The following is a 22,802-nucleotide window of genomic DNA, read 5'->3' on the forward strand; positions in this document are numbered from 1 at the left end:
CGGGTTTCTTCACAGCGGATTACTCACGCGCTGTCTGCAGAGAACAGTCTGTCGGAGCCTCGCTAAACAGGAACGTGGGTGTGCTGTCCCTTGAGCCCCACAGAGGGAAGCAAGTGGCTCTCCCCGCACATTACATGTAGAGATGCAAAACCCCCTCACTCCTCCCCATTGTGACCCCGTCAGCAGCCAAACACACTCGCTTGGACCTGGTGACCCAGGGGAGCACACTCGACTTTAAAAGATTCATTTCTTTCTGGAACAAATGCCTGAGCACTGAACTGCAAGGTGAGGCATCCACATAGGTTTCCCCTCAAAAGCTGGGAGTCGCTTACCCCGCTTCTCTGAACTTCCATGGAAGTAGCTCTTTGGAAAGACCTCTCCCACACAGCCAGCTCACTCCCCAGCTCCACGCTGAACAGGCGACTCTGGCCGTGGCCGACCAGGACACTGAAGCAGTAGGGCTGCGTGTCCTCAAGGCCGTGAGGCCCCAGGCCGAAGTCCGCGTGCAGCCAGTAATCCTCAGCGAGCCAGAACTGGAAAGCAGAGTGGGTAGTGTGTTAGTGGGGGACAGGGGTCCCCACCGAGGGCTGGGACCCGACACTGCAGATGTCCCAGAGCTGCCTGGACTGGGACCTGGCTGCCAGCCTGTGGGGGACGGCTGTGACCCCGGCCAGCCACAGCTGGGGGCACACTCAGGAGCAGGTTGTCCTCCAACATGGCTGCTGGGGAAACCAGCCCCAAATAAACATGATTTTAAGTAAATTACAGCCAAAAGCACCTTTCACTTAAAATTCTGGTAACCGGGGCGCCTGGGTGGCTCAGGCCTTAAGCGTCTGCCTTCGGCTCAGGTTGTGATCCCAGGGTCCTGGGATCGAGCCCTGCATCGGGCTCCCTGCTCGGCGGGAAGCCTGCTCTCTCTCTCCCACTCCCCCTGCTTGTGTTCCTTCTCTGGCTGTGTCTCTCTGTCAAATAAATAAATAAAAATCTAAAAAAAAAAAAAAAAAATTCTGGTCACCACAGCTGCTTCTTCAATGTTTCACGTGAAAAACAGAGATAAAGTCAGGAGACCTTCGTGCTCCAGTTCGGCATAAAGCCAGCAAACAATGAAGAGAACATGGGCGCTAACCGCAAGTGACCCTGAGCTCCCAGGGCACTGCAGCGCCCCCCACAACCTAGCTCCGTCCCAAGGAAGAGGACCCCCTGCTCACAATACTTCAGAGGCTGCAGGACCAGGACCCTCACTCAGGATTGACAAATGTTAACCCAGCGCTCCTGACCATGCGGAATGAACGCTTTAGAGACACCTTCAAGAGCAAAGGTCAGAGCAGAGTGACCCTGCGGCTGCACTTCCTTCCTGAGTCCTTTCTGGATACAGCAGACGCCGCCGGCGGCTCGAGGCCGCACTGGTCTCAGAGATCCGGTGCGCAGAGCTGTGGGCGGCAGGGCGGTGCCTGGCCGGTGTCTGCTCTCCCTGCCCATGTGGGCTGCCTGCCGGCCCGCAGTGCCCCTCCAACACACCTTCCATGTGCACACAGGAGCACACATGCGCACACACTGGAGGACACACGTGCACGTGCACACACAGAAGCACACGCCCCAACGTGCCCACATTGCCCTGCGCTGTTCCTCTGTGCAGGCTCAGCCAGCACCACCTTGTCCAGCGAAGAGGACGGAGGGCAGACGTCCTTGCCAGGGATGCCGGGCGGCCGGCGGGACCGTGTTTACTGCCACTCAGGTGTGGGGGCGGGAATGACCCCAGCTGCCCAGGTGTGGGGGCTTCTCACTGTGATTTTGAGATATTTTGATCCAGGTGGGCCATCCAGCCAAACCAGACACACCCCATTCACACGCATGTTCAGTTAATTCCCCAAATGCACATGAACATGGTCGTTGGCCACATGCTTCTTATGCTCTCTGGGCACCTGTCTGCAGATCAGAGTGAGGGCTGATATACGCAGGTGGCTCGTGGGCTCTGGGTCCGACTTCCTGCTGGCTGTGCGGACGTCTCTGTCTGTGCAGGACTGCCCTCTGTGCTGTCCGCCCGCGGCTGGTTCCCAGCAGCATGGATTCCTGCACAAGGCCAGACACCTCCTGCCTCAGGGGTTTGCGTGTGTGGGTGTGTGTGCGTGTGCGCGTGTGTGTGCATGGGTATGCACGTGGGTGTGCGTGTGCATGGGTGTGCGTGTGCATGTGTGTGCATGGTTGTGCGTGTGCGCGCATGGGTGTGCGTGTGTACGTGGGCGTGCGTGCGCATGTGTGTGCGCGTGTGCATGGTTGTGTGTGTGTGCACATGGGTGTGCGTGCATGCATGTGCATGGGTGTGCGTGTGTGGGTGTGCATGGGTGTGCACGCGCATGGGTGCGTGTGCGTGTGCATGGTTATGCGTGTGTGCGTGCACACGGGTGTGCGTGTGTGCGTGTGCACGTGGGCGTGCGTGTGCACGGGCGTGCGTGTGTGGGTGTGTGTGCGCATGGGTGTGCGTGTGTGGGTGTGCATGGGTGTGTACGCGGGCTGCGTGTGCATGGGTGTGCGTGCGCATGGGTGTGCGTGCATGCGTGTGCATGGGTGTGCGTGTGTGGGTGTGCACGTGGGCGTGCGTGCGCATGGGTGTGTGTGTGCGTGCGTATGGGTGTGTGTGTGTGCGTGCGCATGGGTGTGTGTGCATGCGTATGGGTGTGTGTGCGTGCGCATGGGTGTGCGTGCGCATGGGTGTGCGTGTGTGGGTGTGCACGTGGGCGTGCGTGTGCATGGGTTGCGTGCGCATGGGTGTGTGTGTGCGTGCGTATGGGTGTGTGCGTGCGCATGCGTGTGCGTGTGGGCGGTGTGGCCTGTGCACCGTGCCTGCATTCCTCATTCGAAATGAACCTGGGAACACAGACTGCACCTGGATTCTGGAGCCCCCCCGGGTCCTTCACTTCAGCCTGGGAAACAAGCCATTCAGTAAATAAAATGACATGTCATAAGCCAGGAAGAGCGAGCACGCTTTCAGAAATTCTGTCTGGAACTACTGAGTGTAACCATCAAAGACTGTTGACCAAACACGACCCCCTCAGGAAGCGTCTGTCCAGCGAGGAGGTCAGTGGGACGGCCAGTCCCGTTCTCTCCTGTCGCTGGGATAACTGGGGAGCCCGCAGTTTCATAGGCTTGAGATCCATCAAGACCTGAAACCTTCCTCTGCCAACTATTAGCTGTCGACCTCGGCCATTTACTTCTCTCTGAGCCTGTTTTTGAACTTTCAAATGCAGACCTGAGGAGGAGGCTGCACACACATCCTCAGCTCACACTATGTCATTACAGGTTTGCACAAAAGCACGTTTTCTTTAAGGCAATGCTGAGCAGTGGGACGGTCAGTGTGAGCTAAGATCCAGCTCACATTAAATATTTTCACCCACATAGCAATTTGACTCTTTTGAATTATTTATTTAGAGCAATTCTGAGGAATTTCAAGGAGTAACGTGTTTATGACTCAAACCAGTGAGCTGAGCTCTGTATGTAAGAAATGGGAGGAACTAAAAATAGCTTTTGAACAACCTGAGATAGCCCACGACAGAACACAAAAGGATTTCAGAGATATCTTTACTTTCTGTAACACAAACTGTTCAGCCTCACAACAAATAATGTGCTATTAATGTGATGTAAGTGACCTTAATTCTCCATGTGTGGCTCATTCCCGGTGTTTTAGGAGTGCCTTTTTGAAATAATAACTCAGTCAATGTGAGGTCAGTGATTTGCTATGACACAGTTCAGGCTCCCCTAGACCTCTCCCCAGTCTCCTATCCACAGAGCATCTGCATTAGAAAACCTAATTATAAATCCCTTTGAGATGCAAACCCTGTTAAGAGCCTGCTGCCAAGTCCACAGCCCAGGTTTGTCTTTCTTGGGGACCTGGAGCCTTCCCCTGGGAATGCAGACATCAAGGAACATGGTGCCCCTGACTTCAGGCCTCCATGCCAGGCAGGAGCCCCACATCTCTGGGTCTGCTTCCACTTGCAAAACTAAAGCCTACCCAAAGAGAGAGACAGCTCACTTTTACTTTGGGTCCCACAGTTGGCCCAGGGTTCCTCTCCTGACCTGCCCCCCCAGCTCTTAGAGACCCCCTGCCCTTTGCTGAAATGCAGCTGAGCCAACTGCAAAGTCTTCCCTGCTGTTCCCTGCAAGCTCTCCTCTGACGGGAGGGACTTCAGGACATTTACTGAGGACCCCCTTCCCTGGGAATCCCAACTACAGAAACCCACTGCTTTGCCGGTGATGGAGAGCAGGTTAGAAAACTCTTAAGACTTCAGAGAGATTCCTGAACATGATGCTTCCAACAAGTGAAATACAATAGGATATAAGATCAGCTGGGGGGCACCTGGGTGGCTCAGTCGTTAAGCATCTGCCTTCGGCTCAGGTCATGGTCCCAGGGTCCTGGGATCGAGCCCCGCATCGGGCTCCCTGCTTGGCGGGAAGCCTGCTTCTCCCTCTCTCACTCCCCCTGCTCGTGTTCCTGCTGTTGCTATCTCTGTCAAATAAATAAATAAAATCTTAAAAAAAAAAAAAAAAGATCAGCTGGAAGCCAAGCAAACCTGGGTCCTATCCAGCCTCCAGTGAGGTTCCAGGGAGTTACCCTGTGCTTCTGAGCTCTGAGCTGTGGGGGAAGATAATGAGGATCAGCTCAGAAGTAAATGGGGTGTTCAGCAAGGCTCCCGGAGGCACTCCCCAACAGCAGACATTACTGTCTAGATCCTCTGCCAAACATGAGTAAGCTTAAGTTTACTAAAAATTTTAAACTGAATATTCTTATGTTGAGAGGAAAATCCATCTACTTTCCTGCAGGATGCTCCTCACTGTTGGACGGCACCTTTATTAGCCGCTCTCCAGGAGCTGTGCACAATTTATGTCTCTTCTGCAACCAAAGCTGACCGATGCAATTTTCTCATCTATTTTCTAATGAGAGTTGAAATAGAGAACAACAAGAATCAGAAGAAGTAATCTAAGAATCAGAAAAAGTAATCTTTAGAGAGAAAAAAGTCAGAAAAACAAAACTACAACTACGAAATTTAATTCCTGGACTGCATATTGATGACTGTCCTTGGAAATGGTCATTTTAAAACACTGTGCCCTGCATGCCAGTTCTTGGAATAATCATTCACTTACTTTACTCTTTGAAAGATTAATTAAATGCTTATGGATAATTTTAAGTGTATGTGTGCAGGATGATCTTCCGCAACAATTAAAGGTGTGCACAAAAGGAGATATCATTTTTTGAGATCACTATTTAAGACTTCCAAACACATCACTTGACCTGCAGAATACAACCTCCTTTTTAAAACTGTTAAGTGCTATAAAATTGTCTTTACTGTTACCACTTGCACCCTGTAGGTTTGACCTCGTGCTGTAGCCGGTCTCCTGGCTAATTTAATGGTTTCATAATCGCTTCATAACAAGTGTACTGGCAAAGACTTTCCCTCAGTCTTCCTGGGAAACATGCTGGATAAAAACAGAAACGGCTGTCTGGTTTATTAATGAAGAACAGCCACACAAAAGGATGATCCTCCGGAGATATCCCAATACCAAAACCACACCTCCGACATGTGGGAAGCCATATAAACAAGGTGATAAAAAGGCCAAAATGGGACAGTGAGGAGCCTTTGTAAAAAAAAGATAAAAGACATCAGATCTTTCTATAAAATTCTTTTTTTGGAATATCGATGAATAAAAGTCTACACGTAAGAATTGTCATGAGAACAGCTTCAACATAACATTAATTTTTTAGCATTTTGATGACAGTATTATGGGAATGTGTTTCCCTTGTGTGTATTACTACTACATGCAGCCTAAAATTCCAGATCTAAATTTAAAATTCTTTTTGAGGATATTTAAGGAGGCCAACCAAAATTTAAAACATTAAATTTTCATTCAAAACTTCTAATTTTTGATTAATGACTCCTTAGGGTCAACTTCTCAGACAAACACACTAACAATTCCATCAGGTATGTTTTTAACTTTTGACCTAGACACAGACTTCCTATTTGGATTTGCATAGTTGAGAAGGAAACGGGGGGTTCTATGCAGGGGTCACAGCCCTCCTGCACCAGGACACAGGACAAACCCTTCCTGGCTTGTATTTCAGGCCTGTCCCTCATTTACCGTGGAGTCAAAGCTCTCCATCTGGGCTTCTTGCTGCTGGAAGAAATCAGTCCTTGATGGAAATATCCCCAAAATGAAGGGAGCTCCTAGCTGGTTGGACACAACTCCCAAACTCATGCCCCTGATAACGCGGTCAAGGCTTGCTGTTGGTCTTTTCAGAGGAAGCCTAGAGACAGCCTTAATCACAGTGTATATGACTCACTTCTGAGAGCTCAGTGAAGCCCACAGGTCGACCAGACGTCCCCACCCTGCACACGGGCCTCGACAGCAACAAGCACAGTCCAGCCAAGTGCAGCCTGCTCCCTGTCACGTATGGTGGGCATCGCCTGGTCTCCGCCCACATGTATACATCTACATATCATATATATGCTATCATGTATGTCACGTGTCATATGTTATACATACGTTTAGTGCCCTGCTCTAACCACAGAATACGGCAGAAATGATGGGTTGTCTCTGATGGAGCGCGCCAGCAGGCTAGGGTCAGAGGGCAGCCTCCAGCAAGGCGCTGCGCCCTCCAGTCCAACATCTTCCAGCAACCGCATTCCCCTGTGCTGCGTTTGGCCGGGACCACAGAGGTAGGCTGAAATCCTGATTCACCTTGTGCGCAACAGTGAGACGGATGACGCCTGGCCCCCAGGGGCTGGGATAATGCGTGTCATTCTATACATCTAAGTGTTTGGGTTGTTTGTTTCCCAGAAATAGATCACCAACCCAGAGGCAGCTCTCTCTCTCTGGGACTTTAATTTTCATGCATGAACTAATAACTGAGCGAATGAGTTTCAACTACTGCAGAAAGGTAAGTGAAGAGGAAATGTGAAGGCGATATAAGTAAATATCAGGATCACTAGTGGCATTATAACCAATGAATACTCTCACGGCTTTGTTAAGGGTGCTAGTCCAACAACACCTCTGATCACTGAGGTTCTGTGCAGCTTAATATCTAATGACTCAAAGGGATATGTTAGTGCAATAAAATGGTGTTTATTTACAAGGACTTGTCAAGCCGCAAACACTGCCTGGCACGCACTAGTAGTTTTGAGATTTAGATGCATATTAACAGCACCATGGAAGCCTAAAGAATGAAGACAGATGCCTGGGCCACATCTCATACAAAATGGAATCTTTAGCTCTGTGTTAAAGCTCCCGCCAGGTGACTTCTGTAGGACAGGACGGAGTCACCGGCAGCACGCTGCCCCGGACTGCGGTGCTGGTGAGTCCCAGCTCCCAGGACGCCCTGGGCTGGAAGGGACCTCACACATGCCCGGGAGGCCATGCTGAGTGAGGACCTCACTACGGCCAGAGCGATGCTGTCGCCATCCACTGAACTAACACAACCCCGCAGAGAGAACCGTACAATAGAGAATACCAATACTGCTTTCATTCTGCAGATGACGTAACTGAGGTGTAAAGAAATCAAGTAAAATTTCAAGGGGTGGAGTCAGCCCGTCGAACTCTAGAGCACGCACTTCACACACAACCACAAACCCTCGGTGGCACTCAACCATCCCCCCGCTGCCTGTATGCCGCGGGCCGGCCTGATCTCAGTGGTCTGCGCGTGGGGGGCTGAGGACAGTTGCCTGCGACTCTGCCCCCATGACCTGTGGTGATGGCCCTGGGTTCTCCCTGAGCAGCAACTGGAGGCCAGACATACGGCCTCCCAACCACCTGGGCACAAGCCACAGCTGGGAGCAGGCCAGGGCCCACCGCAACTGCCCCCAGGCCACCAGGGAGGGGTAGGACTGACTCCCCCAGGGACCATCTGCCTTCACTTGAGCCAGCTCAGTGACCAGGACTGACTTTCTTCCCCTCATTTTCCATCTCAGGTTCCACTTCCCAACCTTTTTGTATAATTTAGTGTTTTAAAGAATTCTCTACTAGCCTGAGATCTGCTAAAAGTCCACCAGTGGGATAACTGTGTCTCTGAGGCTTGTGCAACTTGGTGGAATCCACATTCACCCAGTTGCCTTCATCTCCAATCTAGCAACACATGACCACTGCAAGCAAGCAGGAGTCCCACCAGGACTCACGGGAAGCCCTGACCCTCGCCCCCAACTTCACATGCCCCGGGGGAGGCGTCAGCCCAGCAGAAACTGAGAACTGATTCTGCTGCAATGGATTCACTACTTTGGAAGTGTTCAACTAAACTGGATGATACAAAAGCTTGGGATGCATGTTACAGGTAACACTTTGCCCTTCCTTAGCCAGTGAGTACTTTCCCTATAATAGCAGGCGACTATTTGATTAGCCCTTCTGGTCAGCTCAGTGGCTGATTAGAAAGCTGTTAGGACTCAGGTTTTTATCTGATATATTAAAAACAATGACAAGGACAATAATAACCAAAGATTCTGGAACATCTTACTGTAAGTAGAGGCAACTAAAATGCCCTCTCTCCAACACACGTGCACATACACACTTGTGCACACACCATCCATCCACCCACCCACCCACCTGCCCGCCCACCCATCCACTCACCCATCTACCCACCCGCCCATCCACTCATCCAACCATCCATCCATCCATCCACCCATCCATCTGCCTACCGACCCACCCATCCACCTTCATGAACAACAGGATGGCAACTGTGAGGATGAGAAAATGGGATGAATACAGAAGATTTTCAGGTTATCTTACTACTTCAACGGACTCTTTGAACCCAAAGGCACATCTTATTTATATGAAAGCACTCATGTGCAAAGAACACCTACCTTGTGAAGTTTAAATAGTACCTCACAGAGGTTGTAGGATTTTTCTGCTTGTACCCAGTCTAATGTGCTAACCTGCAAGAAATATAAAACATACACATAAACCACAAGCGTTCTCCTACTATGCGAGATAATGGGCATGTCACTTCAGCGTAGGGTGTTCGCACACATCAAACTACCTCATTGTACACGTTAGAGATACTGCAGTTTTGTCAATTATACCTCAGTAAACATGGAAAGATTGTTAAGTATACATGAAAACGAACATGCTTTTAATTGGATAATTGTAAACATTTACAGCAGCGGAGTGAGTCTTTACCTTAAGTAAATTCTAAGCCGTGAGTAGGATGGTAGGAACACTAAACCTTCACGTGGCCATGGATTTGAGTCACCTGTGCTCACCTCCGTTGGGGCTCGGCACAAGCTGGTAAGGTAGGGGCTCGTCTATCACACGCATTCAGGTACAGCTGCAGAATTCATTTTGGATTCTACACTGACTCGGATTGACACTGAATTCAGGAGGAATTTTAGGTCAAATTTAGAGAACTTAGGAGGGTGACCAGTATATGTGTTAGTGTGTGTGAGTCTGTGTGTTTGCTGGGATGTGACCTGAAGTGTGTGTGTCCAGTCTTGTGAATTAGGACTCAACTCACTAGTCTGCTCCATTCCAGGAATAATACAAACTTATTAGCTCATCAATTTAACTGAACATGTTTTTGATTGGCCTGACATTGCGTTTTACAACTATTTTAATGATAATAATGATCAAATCATCCAATTTTTTTAAAAGATTTTATTTATTTGACAGAAAGAAAGAGAGAGAGAGTGTGCATACACAAGCAGGGGGAGCAGCAGAGGGAGAGGGAGAAGCAGACTCCCCCATGAGCAGGGAGCCGGATGCGGGACTCGATCCCAGGACCCTGAGATCATGACCCGAGCCAAAGGCAGAGGCTTCACCGACCGAGCCACCCAGGTATCCCAAATCTTCTGATTTTTGAGTGCTGTTTTATGGCTGACAATTCACATTCGCATGTATGATCTCTACACTAGAATATTTCACACATAAAATCTGAAATAGTCAACACTGTAACAAATTTGGTTTTTATTGCTCACCCTGCACTTACTTTCCAGCCATTAAACATACAAATAAAAAATGAAACTAATCACGGTTCACGGTGTCTTTGAAATGTTGGAAGTACCTGATGTACTAAGTGGTGACCTTCTTGAAATCGTTCCGCTATAGAAACACCGGGAGGCAACCAGGCATTTCAAACCCATCACCTCGGAACATTTCACCGAAGAGTTAATGACACAAGAATCACAGGGACGTGTGGCCACTTAGTATCAACTGACCCAGAGTAAGTCCTTACTCCTGTGATTGAAAATGCGAAAGGTAGAATACAACAGCTACAACAGCGAGAAGGTCAGTTAGAGTGATAACTGGAAGGTGATTTGGGGTACAGTGGAGCTTGGAGGCTGCAGGATGCGCGTGGACACAATTTTTAACTTTTCCAGTTACAACAATGCTGCTTATTTTTGAAGAATCATGAAAATACAAAGAAAAAAATTACATTATTCAGAACGTTCCCCCTTATTAGCTTCCTTGCTGCTGGGACCTGGCACCATAAAGGCTCACGTCAGTGTGTGGGTTTGCCGTCCTCAAGCTTTGCTACATGAACGCTTCTCTGATTCAGAAAAAGCACAAAGTGTTCCTGCTTCTGTTTGACGCAAATTACCTCCAAAATATCCATGATGCCCTTCGGGCTCCTTTCACCTTTTTTAAATTAGTTATAACTCTGGAAACTGTCTGGGCTGTGCCAACCCAACACTAAACCCAACCATCTCACAGGCTGGAATGATTTAGGACACGGTCGTCCCCGAGACAACAAGATCAGCATCTACTAGATTAGTAAAGTGAAAAATTATATACCAGTGTGTGTATCCACATATATACATGTAATTAGAAGGTAAATATAAAGTTCAAAATTAGAGGTCTGGAGGACAGCAGTCAGTGATGGGATGAAGAAGCAGACGTTCCTAGAGTTTTGAACTAAACCTGAGCACAGCCAGGAATTACCTGTGAAGCCCGTTATGAGGCATGTTCCTGGCACCATCTGATTCAGATTTAGCAAGTGTGGCGTGGGGCTCAGAGATCTTGACTTTCAAGTAAATTTATTATTGATGTATTAAAATAGGCTCTTGAATTATGAGGCCATGTGACCCAGCAGCATCAGCATTACCTGGGAGCTTGCTAGAAATGCAGAATCTCAGGTCCCACTCCAGCCCGACCTGGTCAGAACTTTGTCTTAAAAATATGCGCCGGTGATGACTCTGTTGTGGTGAGGTCTTAAGAGACAATCCAAGGGTAAAAAGCCTGACCCCTTTTACAAGGAAAGGCAGACAGACAGACGGTAGCGGGAGGAAAGATGGAGAGTGAACTAGGAAAACCTTATTTACACAGAGATGCATATTCAGTCAGAACTCCTTGATTTGCAAACTAGATGCTCCCTGATGGAACCTCCTTACATCAGAGGTCCTCAGATGCAGCCAGCGTGAGCAATCTGCACGGTTTCTCAGGAGGGCTAAGATCTCCTGATAGTGAGAGAGGGATGCAGACTGGCATTCGGAGCCATCACCACATGCCTGTCTCTGGAAAAATGCTTCCAGGGGACGGGGATAGGATGTGATCCCTTGATCCTTACACTCATTCCTGATGACTCAGAAATCAGGAAAAGGAAAAATGATCCATGCTGACACCTCAATTTTTCCAACCAGCTGGCAACGAAAAGGGAATGATCAGAGTGAACATTTGTAACCACATGCCATTGCTACTTTTCCCAAGTCATGAGAGTTAACAGTTTCTATTTTATGGGACCATATTTGACTTGAAATGTTGCAGAAATTTTAGACTATAAGATGTAATATCTTGGCGTCTTTTGATATTATTGTGGAACACTTTCAGTGCAGCCCCAGAGGTGACACAGAATAATTCTGTATTTGATATACAATTGTCTAATATTTCTTCAGTCTACAAGTCTTCAATTATTTCTTTTCAGGTAAAAAAAATTAAATGATAGAATATATTTGCCTAATTGACATTCTTAAAATTGCCTCTAATATTTCTTGCATGTCCACAGGTAACTGCTACATAATTTGTATGTTAATGCTGTAAGATGCTATAAAATTGACTGTTATTAACACATTTTAATGATGTTTGAAAACATGAGTAGCTCACGTTTTCTCAGATTCCAATTTGCAAGTCAGAAATAACAGGCTGGCAGGAAGAAGAGCAGAGTGATGAGAATTATCCTGGCTTTAATCCACACTTGGGAGCACCTCCCAGAGCCTGGAAGTCCTGGGCCAGCCCCCACCTCTGGGTTCTGCTTCCTCTGCACCGGACGCCCACCCGAGACGGAAAATGCTGATGGACCTCCCCTCCCCCGTCTCTCTTCCAGCCCTCTGTCCTTCTTTTCCCTCTTTTGCTTCAATGTCATCCCTTTGCCTCGTCTTGATGGAGCTCAGAAACCATCCTTGAGTATAGGACCTTCTCTTTCAGCTCTTCCTAAATTATTTGTCAGAGAATCTTTGGACCTTCTGAAAATGTATTCAAGTATTCTGACTTGAAGTGTTGAGACACAGGCTCTGTGAGTGTGGTCAGGCTTTCTGAGCAGACTCCCCTGGGAGGAAGGTTGGATAAGTGGGTACAGAGATAGTGACTGGTCAGGGACATTTGCCTTCTGGAGCGATCTGGTCTCATTCCACAGGGTGATGAGCAGCAGCCTCTCCTCCCCCAGAGAGCCCTTGTTTACACGGCCAGTGAGGTACAGTCTCTCTCTTGTGCCATGGGTGCCCTCCCTTCTCAAATCTCTGTCCGTGCAGAGCACGTCGGTGCTCGCTGCACCACCTGTGGGGTCCGTGCCCAGAAACGGGCCCGAAGATGTGTGGTGAGTCAGTAGTAGTCTGTCTCAGATTCAGAAACCTCATGTTTTATGTCACCATAGCATAAATAAATACACAGACATTAAAAACTTCACATATGGTTGTTATAGATTTGGGCAAAGTAGAAATTGTTATTGGCAAATTGTCACCAGCTCCAGGATACAACGTCCAAGGTCCGACTCAAATATCTGTAAATATTTAGGAATAAATTCACTTGCCATATTTCGTGTATTGCTTTTATAAGGAGAAGTTGCTAAATAGTAATAGCAAAATTCCATGTTAAATTTAAATGTTTTAGAGTTTTCAAACATAGTTATGAATACACAGATGCGTTGATTTCCATTGATTTCCATGTAGACTAATGGAACAGAATAGAGAACTCAGATATGGACCCTCAACTCTATGGTCAAATAATCTTTGACAAAGCAGGAAAAAACATGCAATGGAAAAAAGACAGTCTCTTTAATAAATGGTGCTGGGAAAACTGGACAGCCACATGCAGAAGAATGAAACTCGACCATTCTCTAACACCATTCACAAAGATAAACTCAAAGTGGATGAAAGACCTCAATGTGAGACAGGAATCCATCCAAATCCTAGAGGAGAACATAGGCAGTAACCTCTTCGACATCGGCCATAGCAACTTCTTTCAAGATATATCTCCAAAGGCAAGTGAAACAAAAGCAAAAATGAACTTTTGGGACTTCATCAAGATAAAAAGCTTCTGCACAGCAAAGGAAACAGTCAACAAAACAAAGAGGCAACCCACAGAATGGGAGAAGATATTTGCAAATGACACTACAGATAAAGGGCTGGTATCCAAGATCTATAAAGAATTTCTCAAACTCAGCACCCAAAAAACAAATAATCAAGTCGAAAAGTGGGCAGAAGATATGAAAAGTAGCTTCTCTGAAGAAGACAAACAAATGGCTAACAGACACATGAAAAAATGTTCATCATCATTAGCCATCAGGGAAATTCAAATCAAAACCACACTGAGATACCACCTTACACCAGTTAGAATGGCAAAAATGGATAAGGAAAGAAACAACAAATGTTGGAGAGGTTGTGGAGAAAGGGGAACCCTCTTTCACTGTTGGTGGGAATGCAAGTTGGTACAGCCACTTTGGAAAACAGTGTGGAGGTGCCTCAAAAAATTAAATATAGAGCTACCCTATGACCCCGCAATTGCACTACTGGGTATTTACCCCAAAGACACAGATGTAGTGAAAAGAAGGTCCATATGCACCCCAATGTTCATAGCCGCAATGTCCACAATAGCCAAACTGTGGAAAGAGCCGAGATGCCCTTCGACAGACGAATGGATAAAGAAGATGTGGTCCATATATACAATGGAATATTACTCAGCCATCAGAAAGGATGAATACCCAACTTCTACATCAACATGGATGGGACTGGAGGAGATTATGCTAAGTGAAATAAGCCAAGCAGAGAAAGACAATTATCATATGGTTTCACTTATTTGTGGAACATAAGGAATAGCATGGAGGACATTAGGAGAAGGAAGGGAAAAATGAGGGGAGGGGGGAGGGAGGATTGGTTGGCCTGGTGATGAGGAGGACTGGGTGTTATACGAACACCATGGAGCACTGGGTGTTATAGGAAAACAGTGGATCGTGGATCATCACATCAAAAACCAATGATGTACTATATGGTGACTAACATAACATAATAAAATGAAAAAAAAAATACAGATGCAGGTCCTCAGTGTTCACCATGAGCCTGTGGGATGTGCCCCTGTCCTCAGATGGAGGACACTGTGGACTCGAAGGTGACCAGCACTCCCCCAGTTGCCAGACAGCACAGGCAGGCTCAGCTTACAGCCTACGGCTAATGAGAAGCAGTTCACAGCTTATTCCACAAAACCACTCTTTCCCTAGTGTTTTCAGAGTGAAACTTCTTCCTTGTCTTATAAAAGCTTTCCAGTCCCCTTTTAAAAGTACGCCTTTGTTATTTTGAATAATGCATGAAAATGATTCGTTTAAACTGGCATCATAATGTTAAGTAATGGTAAAGTTTGCTTTTTTTTTTATTTAAAAAGTTAGCATGTTTCTCATTGTGCATAAGGAGCTTGGAAGTCACTGCTCTTATGTAACAAGTGAAAACCTGAACAGACACTTCCCGGATCCATAAGGGGGGACACAGGGCACACCGTGGCCCCAAGACAGGTCAGCACAGCCTCCCAGAGCGGAGCCTGGGTAGTGGAGTCCACTGCGGGGATCCACACTAGCAGGAAAACCACTGTCATATTAGCAGATTGCTGGGGCTCAGTGTGGGCCACCCCAAGTTAAAAACTGCAGGGCGACCCAATCACGGGGTCGGGGAGGCCCCACGACACTGTGAGATTTACCTCCAGGAGCTCAACCAGGTCCCACAGAAAACACTGGGGAAAAGTCCCATTGGAGCCTTCTGACAGACCCCAGAGCACCGTTCTTCCCAAGAACCTCGGGGAGGCAGGTTAGCCAGAGCCACCCCTGCTGGGGCTTCATCAGAGCCTCGCTGCCCTGGGGAAGAACAATACCAAGTCCAGCCCCTCAGCCAGCCTGTCCCACAGAAGGGGGGAGAAAACCCTGAGGGCCTTTCGTGAGGTCCAGAGTGCAGGGGCTCAGGCTCACGAAGGACTGAGACGTCATCACAGGACCACAGAAGGACTACTCACACCCGCTGTTTCTACCCAGAGCATCGTGTCCAGCGGCCAAGAAAATCAGCTGCCGAGAGAACTACGCCCTGGCCTATCACTTCCCAGGAAATTACTGTGTGGACTCTGACGTGCGGGTTCTAACGTGTGTTTGGAAATGGGTGTGAAACTCTGTCCTACAGCATCACATACACATGGAATGGCAGAAAGAGCCATGAAGGCTTGCTTTCATTTTCTGACTTTGACATTTTTGTGTTCCAGATTTTTTCCTGGTCTCTACCTAACTCCTGGACACGCGAACCCAACAGGGACACAAAGGTTTTCAAAATACTCAGTTTTAATGGTAAAATATTTACATACCTGTTTTTTGCATCTAATTAAAATAGAAAGGGAGCTGCTACCATTTCTACCTTAAAAGATGTGAACTCTTGAAAATATTTCCAAAGGTCTGGGAATGGAGCATCCATGTCCCACGGAGAAATCACAGTGCAGAACCGTGGGCAGGGAGTGCGCCACAGGCCATGCCTTCTCTCTGCACCTGGATCCAACCTGCTACACCTGCTGTCATCCCTTCCCTTTGAACCACAAAGGACTGAACACTCTTACGTAAACTGTCTTTGCTGTCTTGTGGAATTTGCTCTTCGTTATTTACGGGTTTCAGCCAGGAAACACTTTGAGATTTCTTGGCTTACTCTCCCCATCCCCCCAAAAACCTAAAGTGTTGGTTTTTCCTTTATATTCTCTTTAGAGAGAATTCGATGGCATTTCCAAACACACAGCACAACCACTAGGCTTTACTACCTGCCAATACTTATATTATGGATTATTCAACCAAGAGTCAAAGAGCATCTTCTTTGTGATCACAGAAAATACCGAGTGCGCTTCTAGCATTTCATCAGTACAGACAACTCCCACATAAATCACCTTATTTTAACCTCACTACAACCCTCTTCAGGGAGCATTTATTCTGATTTTATAGATGATATTTAGCACCGACAGTTTAGGTCACCAGGAATTTTTAAATTACATGAAGACATTAAGAAGCATGCAAATAAATCAAGTGAACTCACTCTAATTTGGGGATTGAATATTTATAAATGCCACTGCCTTCGCCTTTTCATTTCTCCGTGTGGGTGACTAGGATCGACTGCCACTGGGAAAGGGATATAGGTGGCTTGCAACATGAAGAACCCACTGAGAAGGGTATCAGGGCTCATGTGGCCTCAGCCCCAGGGACATCCGTGCACGGATGCTGCCCGCCAGATCTCTTCCCAGAACCGGACACAGGTGATTCCATCTCTACTCGAGCATCTCCTTTGGACATTGTCAGGTGTTTCAAGCTGAGGAACACCCAGCCCTCACCCATACACCCCCCCATCACGCTCCGTCTCAGGAAACGGGGGCATTTTCCTCTCACGGCTGTGGGGTGGGTGTGCTTCCCAAATTCCCCGGATTCTGCAGCTTCACAGCCTGCCCAGAGATGCCATATTATGTAATGAACCATTTTATTTTTACATTTAAGGATTCAGAGGGTTGCACTCCCTGCTTTTTCGAGGGTGACTGCATCTTAATATTTCAGTTTTTGGAGAGATGCACACAAAGTTCGTTAACATCCGGCTTCGTTAAAGCCGAGGCTACTGGTGAACGTGTGCGGGGCTCACTCCACCTCCCAGCACCCCGCGTCCCAGAAACTACTTCCTAGACTCATCTGGGGCTGTGCCGTCTCTTTACAAGTTAACAGCGAGAACCAAACTAGCTCCAAGGGGCCTCACGCTTCTCTTTCCGTCAACAAAACCCTCTTGATCACAGGAAGTCGCTGCTGGTGACCCTGAGACAGGCACGGGGACCTGGGTGGTCACCTTCTGCAGAGATCCTGAATGAGGAGGGGCCACAAAAGAAACAGCGGCTAGGAAGGACCTTTGTTTCAAAGAGACCTGGACACCGGGCAGCCCTAGGAGGGGTCCGGGAGGGAGGCTCCTGCGACTAAGGCAGGGCTCTGTCTCCGGGGAATCCGAAGTCAGGTCACGGTGGAGACGTCGGTCAGAGGGAGACAGAGACCAAGAGAGACAGAGAGACAGAGACAGGGAGACCAGGGGAGGGTGGAGAGGCCCCATGCGGGCATGGTGCCATGTTGTGGTGACCAGTCTGCGAGTGTTAGTTCTGTCCTAAGACAACAGAAAGGGGGCCGGTCTCAGCAGACGAGGCTGTGCTCACGGGGCAGCGCCCCCAGCCCGGCCTGGCCCCCGCCTGCACCTCCGGCCCCAGCAGCACGGTGGCCTGCCGGGACGCCATGCACCGTGCTGTGGCAGAAGTCACCCACGTCTGAGATACCAGCTGGATTCCATACCTGCAACTGAGCCTCATAAACCCAGGTATGAGGAAAAAGCAGCAGGTTTAACTCGAGAGTCAGACGCATCAGGATCTCCTGGAACGATTGGTCTCATCCACGTGCCATCCTGTGCAGGCGCCGTGCTCATCTTCTGTGAGCTGCCCAAGCAAGCACAGAATGAACGGGCTCAAACTCGTGTGTCAACAGATCTCTTGACTCAGCCAGCCATGAAGGAGCCGTGAGGGAGGCTGTGTCCTTGCTTCGTTACGTCTTCCCAGGTAGGTCAGCACATTTAAAACAGGTTTTGGAGGCCTGCTCTAGGATACGAATCTAGACACAATACCTGGGGGGATGCTCACTTCAAGCCGAGCCCCCCGTCCCCCGGCACAGGGATAGGTGGGTCTGCGCGGGGCCAGGTGCCCGCCTGTGTGGGGCTTGTGAACGGCTGGAGCTCTCCGGTCTGAGAGGGACTCAGGCATCCCGGCAGAGCTCGGCGGCCGGCCGACGCCACCAGACTCCTTCCAGAGATGACGTGGGGCCTCCTAAGCACCATGCTAGAACCGAATGTCTAGAAAATTGAATTTCCCCTTCAGTTCAGGGTCATTAATGCAGAGATCCACCCACAAAGCCTGTCCTTGCAGCTTTTAGATGCTTTTTAAGAATGTTCCAGTAATAAATACAGTGAATGCGTGATCTCTAAAGAGCCGATTTTGACTAAAATTATCAAAAATAGCCCCCTCAGTTATACTTATTTACTATTTACCCATGAATTTCATTCAAGCAAGACTCAAATGAGGAAACAGATGAACATACAGGTAAAAATTAGACTAGATTCTTCTATTTCCTCTCGTTTATATCAAATAAATACCCCCAATGAAATGGTGACAGTGGACTAAAGCGGTGTTGGGACCATGCACCTCACCAACACCTGTAGGACCAGAGTCTCAGGCTCTGACGACTGGACACCCAGAAGCGTACTTGGGGAGCTTCGAGGGGACTTTCAGACCCATGACTTTCCTGGCACGTATCTCTGCGAGGCTGGGATTAAGTTCACGCATGCCTTGCTGGGTCACGTGCGGTAACGCGAGCTGTACCACCTTGGGGAGCAATACAACTTGGGAGAAACCCCCAGAAAGACGCCTAACAGGTTTACCTAGTTTTCCAACAGTTGTTGACAAGGCCCTTTCCTGTGCACACCTCCCGGGTGCAGGAACCCAGGTCCCATGGAGGCCCGCTGGTGACCACGGCTACAGGTGAAACGGACAGCCCAGCCCTTCCCTGAGTCGGTGCTGGGGGTCTCCTCCGCCCCCCACCGGGGGGTCCCTGGCCGGCACGTCAGTATCTTCCAAGCCTCACATTCCCTGGCGCAGACAGGGGTCCCTGCCCTCAAGGACTGTGCCAGCCAGTCAGACGTGCCCCTCTGGGGCTTGAATGTGAAAACACACCACAAGTTCAGCAGAGGCCAGCAGGAATGGAAGCTGACAGGACAGGAGAAGAGTGGTGCAGCCTCTATGGGCCCATTCTTCCAGCAGGTGCCAGACTTGACTCCAACTTGATGTGTGGGGCGCGAGCAGACCAGAGAGGGTTGGTGACCTGCCCCAGATCACACAGCTTTATCCCCGAATCCTGGACCAGATCGCAGTCTGCTGGATGACAGTCCATAAGGCAGCAGCCGTGCTGCCTGGCCAATGCAGCCACAGACAAGGGCCCCGCAGTAGGTAAGGAGCAAGCAGAGACCAAGAGCGAGGACAGAGTGCGTGAGCCTGAGACAGTGCGACTTGGGGGCTGCATAGGGCAGCAGGTGCATGCGTGCAGGAGCAAGCATTCAGGGCAAGTCCCAGGTGGCACAAGGGCCGATGCTCCAGGTCCCTGCAGCTGAGGGTGGGATAAGCCGGGTCATGTTCATGCAGGGCTGGCCAGGACAGGCCGAGCTGTGCGAGCACTCTGCACGTGTGCATTTACTCCTCAGCCATGTGTGCGAGGTGCTGCACCATAAACTCCATCTGAGCCTGGGAGCGGCCTCCCATCCACCCCGGTCTCCAGGCGTGCCGCAGCCTGCTGCCTCCCAAACACACAGCGAGCTGTGAGATTCAGGTCCGCTCACTGGGAAGATCAGCACGGACTCCCTGGAGGAGAACCCGGGATGTACCAGCCGTGTCCGGAGAGACGGCTCCGCTCAGCGCCCCCTCTGCGGGCACAGGTGGGCAGGTCTCAGCACCCCGACATGGACTTGTGCCTGGAGGCACAGAGATGCACGGGGAGACCAAACCCCCACGTTTCCAGCCAACGGCACGGCCACAGGCCCTCTGTCCCGGGCAGAGGCACTTCCTGCAGCTCGGGCGTCTGGTTCTCTGGAGCCCTGGCGGTGACAGAGCCATGATCCTCATCCCAGGTACCCCTGCATTTCCTAAACATCATGTACAGGTCGTGAAGTAGTTTGAAAAACACCGCTTTGTGAATGGGTCTTACAGACTCTGCCCTGGAATTCCACGCCAGGCCACACACTGGGAGCCACGGTGGGGGTACCATCCGCCTTCACGGGGCCCTCCCCACTGGGAGGGAGCGGCCTGCTCTGTGTCCACACTCTCCGGCCCTTCCTGCACATGCCAGAACCATCGCGGCAGAGCACAGCCTGCGACCCGGTCCCAGCTCAGACCTGGGGCCCAAGTGACTGCTAACAGTAATTATGCCGGGACAGCACTGAGATCAGGAGGGGCCGTGCCGTTGGGACCGCAGTCACCTCGGGGCTCCCCAACCCGGCCGTGCCCCAAACCCCAGGGTGCCCGGGACAGTGGTCATCCCCGGGGTCCTCAGAAGTGGGACGAGAAATGTCACAGAGAACCTCAACTATCAGCAGGAAAAATAACTGGGAACAACCTGCGGTCCTGCGAGGGGCGCCTCTGGTCTCAGGCACTGAGCTGACCGTGCTAAACCGGGTGGAGGCGAGGCTCTTCCTCCTGCGCATCAGGGCCTGAGCCTGCCCTGAGTCTCCCTCTGTAACAGGGACATGTGAGCATCTCTGTTAGGACTGCGGACGGACGGCCCCTCCCCTGGGTTCACCAGCCCCACTCCCCACTCCTGCAGAGCCCAAAGTGAGCCCCATGTTAGTGAGGTTTGTTTCTGTGTTAGGTTTCAAATTCTCTCCTACTTGTCTTTGTCAGGCAAAACCACCTAATATTACATTAGCAACAAATGTTAAGAAAAATCAGTACATTTGTTTGAGGAGAATTCTATGATTGTTTTTTAAAAAAAATTTAGAGGACTCTTTAACCTCAGTAAATTCACAGCACTAGCTTATCAAAACCCGTACAACCCGGTGCCCTGGTTGTTCCAGGGACAGAAGGAGAGTGTCAGGTACGTGGGGAGGACTGGTGGTCTATGGTGTTGTTATTGGGGACACCCACTCCTGAGCTTCTAGTTTCCACAAATGTCCTAGGGTCACACTCAGTGTCAACCTCTGGGGAAACTGGGACACAGGAATTCTCCATACTGGACGAGCAACTGCTTTAACTCCTCACTGGGCGGGGCACACGTTGTATTTGGTCCCTTCTGGAAAGTGGTGTCCGTGATGATACAATTGTAAACTATGGCATTTAGCATCGGGTCTACGTGGTGGGCGCTGCTGAATCAGGCTGTTTGGTTATTTTAATAAAACGGGGATGTGAAGGAAAGAGTGACTTTTTAAATTTCACTTTCTGGCCATTAACTCGGAATGTGTGAAGAGAAGGGTTTTGTTCTGTTTTGTGTGTGACGCTCTGAGAAAAGCCTTCTGCACCCCCGCTTCCCAGCCAGCTGGTGTGTGAGCAGGAGAGCGGCGGCGTCTGGCCCCTCTGTGTCTGGCCTCCGGCAGACACCACATCCCGAGCTGCTTCTCCGCAGCAGCCCCTCCCCAGGGAGTCCAGGCGTCCTTACCGGAGGGGTGCTGAACACGTGGAGGGACGAGCCTTTCAGGGCCAGGAACTTGGATCGGAAGGTATGACAGGAGCCAGTGCCTTCGAGTCTCTCGCTGACCCATCCCATATGCACAACCTGCAGAGGAAAACCCTTGAAATTAAACCCAAGCCGTAGTGAGTGTGCACTGGGGCTAGAAGGAACAGACAATGGGCACTCAGAACCAGCGGGCTTCCTAATGCTCAGACCAAACAGACGGCTGGGAGCGCGAGCGTATGAGAGGAACACCCACAGTTCCACACCGGCCAGGAGCGTCTCTGGGCGCGTCTGCGCCCCACAGGGTCCTCGGCTGCAGGAGAGTTGTGCCCCCCCGTGTATATTTAAAACACAGCATTAAATTGCACTCTCTTTGGGGCTAGTATTGCAGATTTGTCTACGAGGTTGTGGCTGCCGACAGCTGCATCCTCCATTGCTACAGTAAACACAGAGTTGACCTACGTGGAAAGCCTGATTTTCTTTACAGTCCAACTTCCTAATACAAAGGCACAAAACACAAGTTGTAACAAATCAGAATAGGATTCAAAAAGTTAATGAAAACAATGACATAATTGAAGTGTTCAGGGCATGAATTCAAATGAATGTCAGTCCCGTGTCTTACCTGAAACTTTAATGTTGCACACATAGTAGGGAGTAAGGCTTTAAAGTAATTTGTGCATTTCAGTAAAATTAAAAGGGAATCTTCACAGACATGCCAGCCACCTTGTGCAATACACCTGTCCTAGGAGCTGCTTCCAGGTGGGGACACCTGGCGGGGGGGAGGGAGGTGCTAACCCAGCCCGGGCTCAGGTGGGCTGTCCCCGCCGCTGCGGTCTGCAGGACAAACCCCTGACAGCTTTCACTCCAACTCCTGGTGAAAGATGTCCCGGGTCAAGATGCCAGATGGGATTTTACAGAAAGAAATTTTATAAAAATCAGATTGTTCATAATCCAAAACATCTATAAATTTGCATGTGAACTTAATGACATTTCATATGTAATTTAATTCTCCCTAGATCAATTAGCAAAGAGATAAATTATAGCTTAGCTATTAATGGAAACATTACCTGCTTTATGAATCTTTTTTAGGTATTTGTAGCTCATAAATAATTTT

At 49.4% G+C, this 22,802-nt stretch overlaps 1 protein-coding gene across 1 annotated transcript in view; it reads right to left on the bottom strand.

Moving 5' to 3' along the window:
• Nucleotides 1–22,802, bottom strand: part of SNTG2 (syntrophin gamma 2) — a 156,007-nt gene that overhangs the window by 39,206 nt on the left and 93,999 nt on the right. The window contains exons 12-14 of the mRNA XM_064573510.1: nucleotides 21,674–21,790; nucleotides 8,838–8,909; nucleotides 333–533 (exon numbers count right to left, since the gene is read on the bottom strand). Coding sequence (XP_064429580.1) covers nucleotides 333–533; nucleotides 8,838–8,909; nucleotides 21,674–21,790 — 390 coding nt within the window. The remainder of the gene's footprint in view (nucleotides 1–332; nucleotides 534–8,837; nucleotides 8,910–21,673; nucleotides 21,791–22,802) is intronic.

Source organism: Mirounga angustirostris, unplaced genomic scaffold (genome assembly GCF_029215605.1).
Source record: "Mirounga angustirostris isolate CCGP_5_RB_7025 unplaced genomic scaffold, mMirAng1.0.hap1 SCAF_10, whole genome shotgun sequence".
NCBI lineage: Eukaryota > Metazoa > Chordata > Mammalia > Carnivora > Phocidae > Mirounga > Mirounga angustirostris.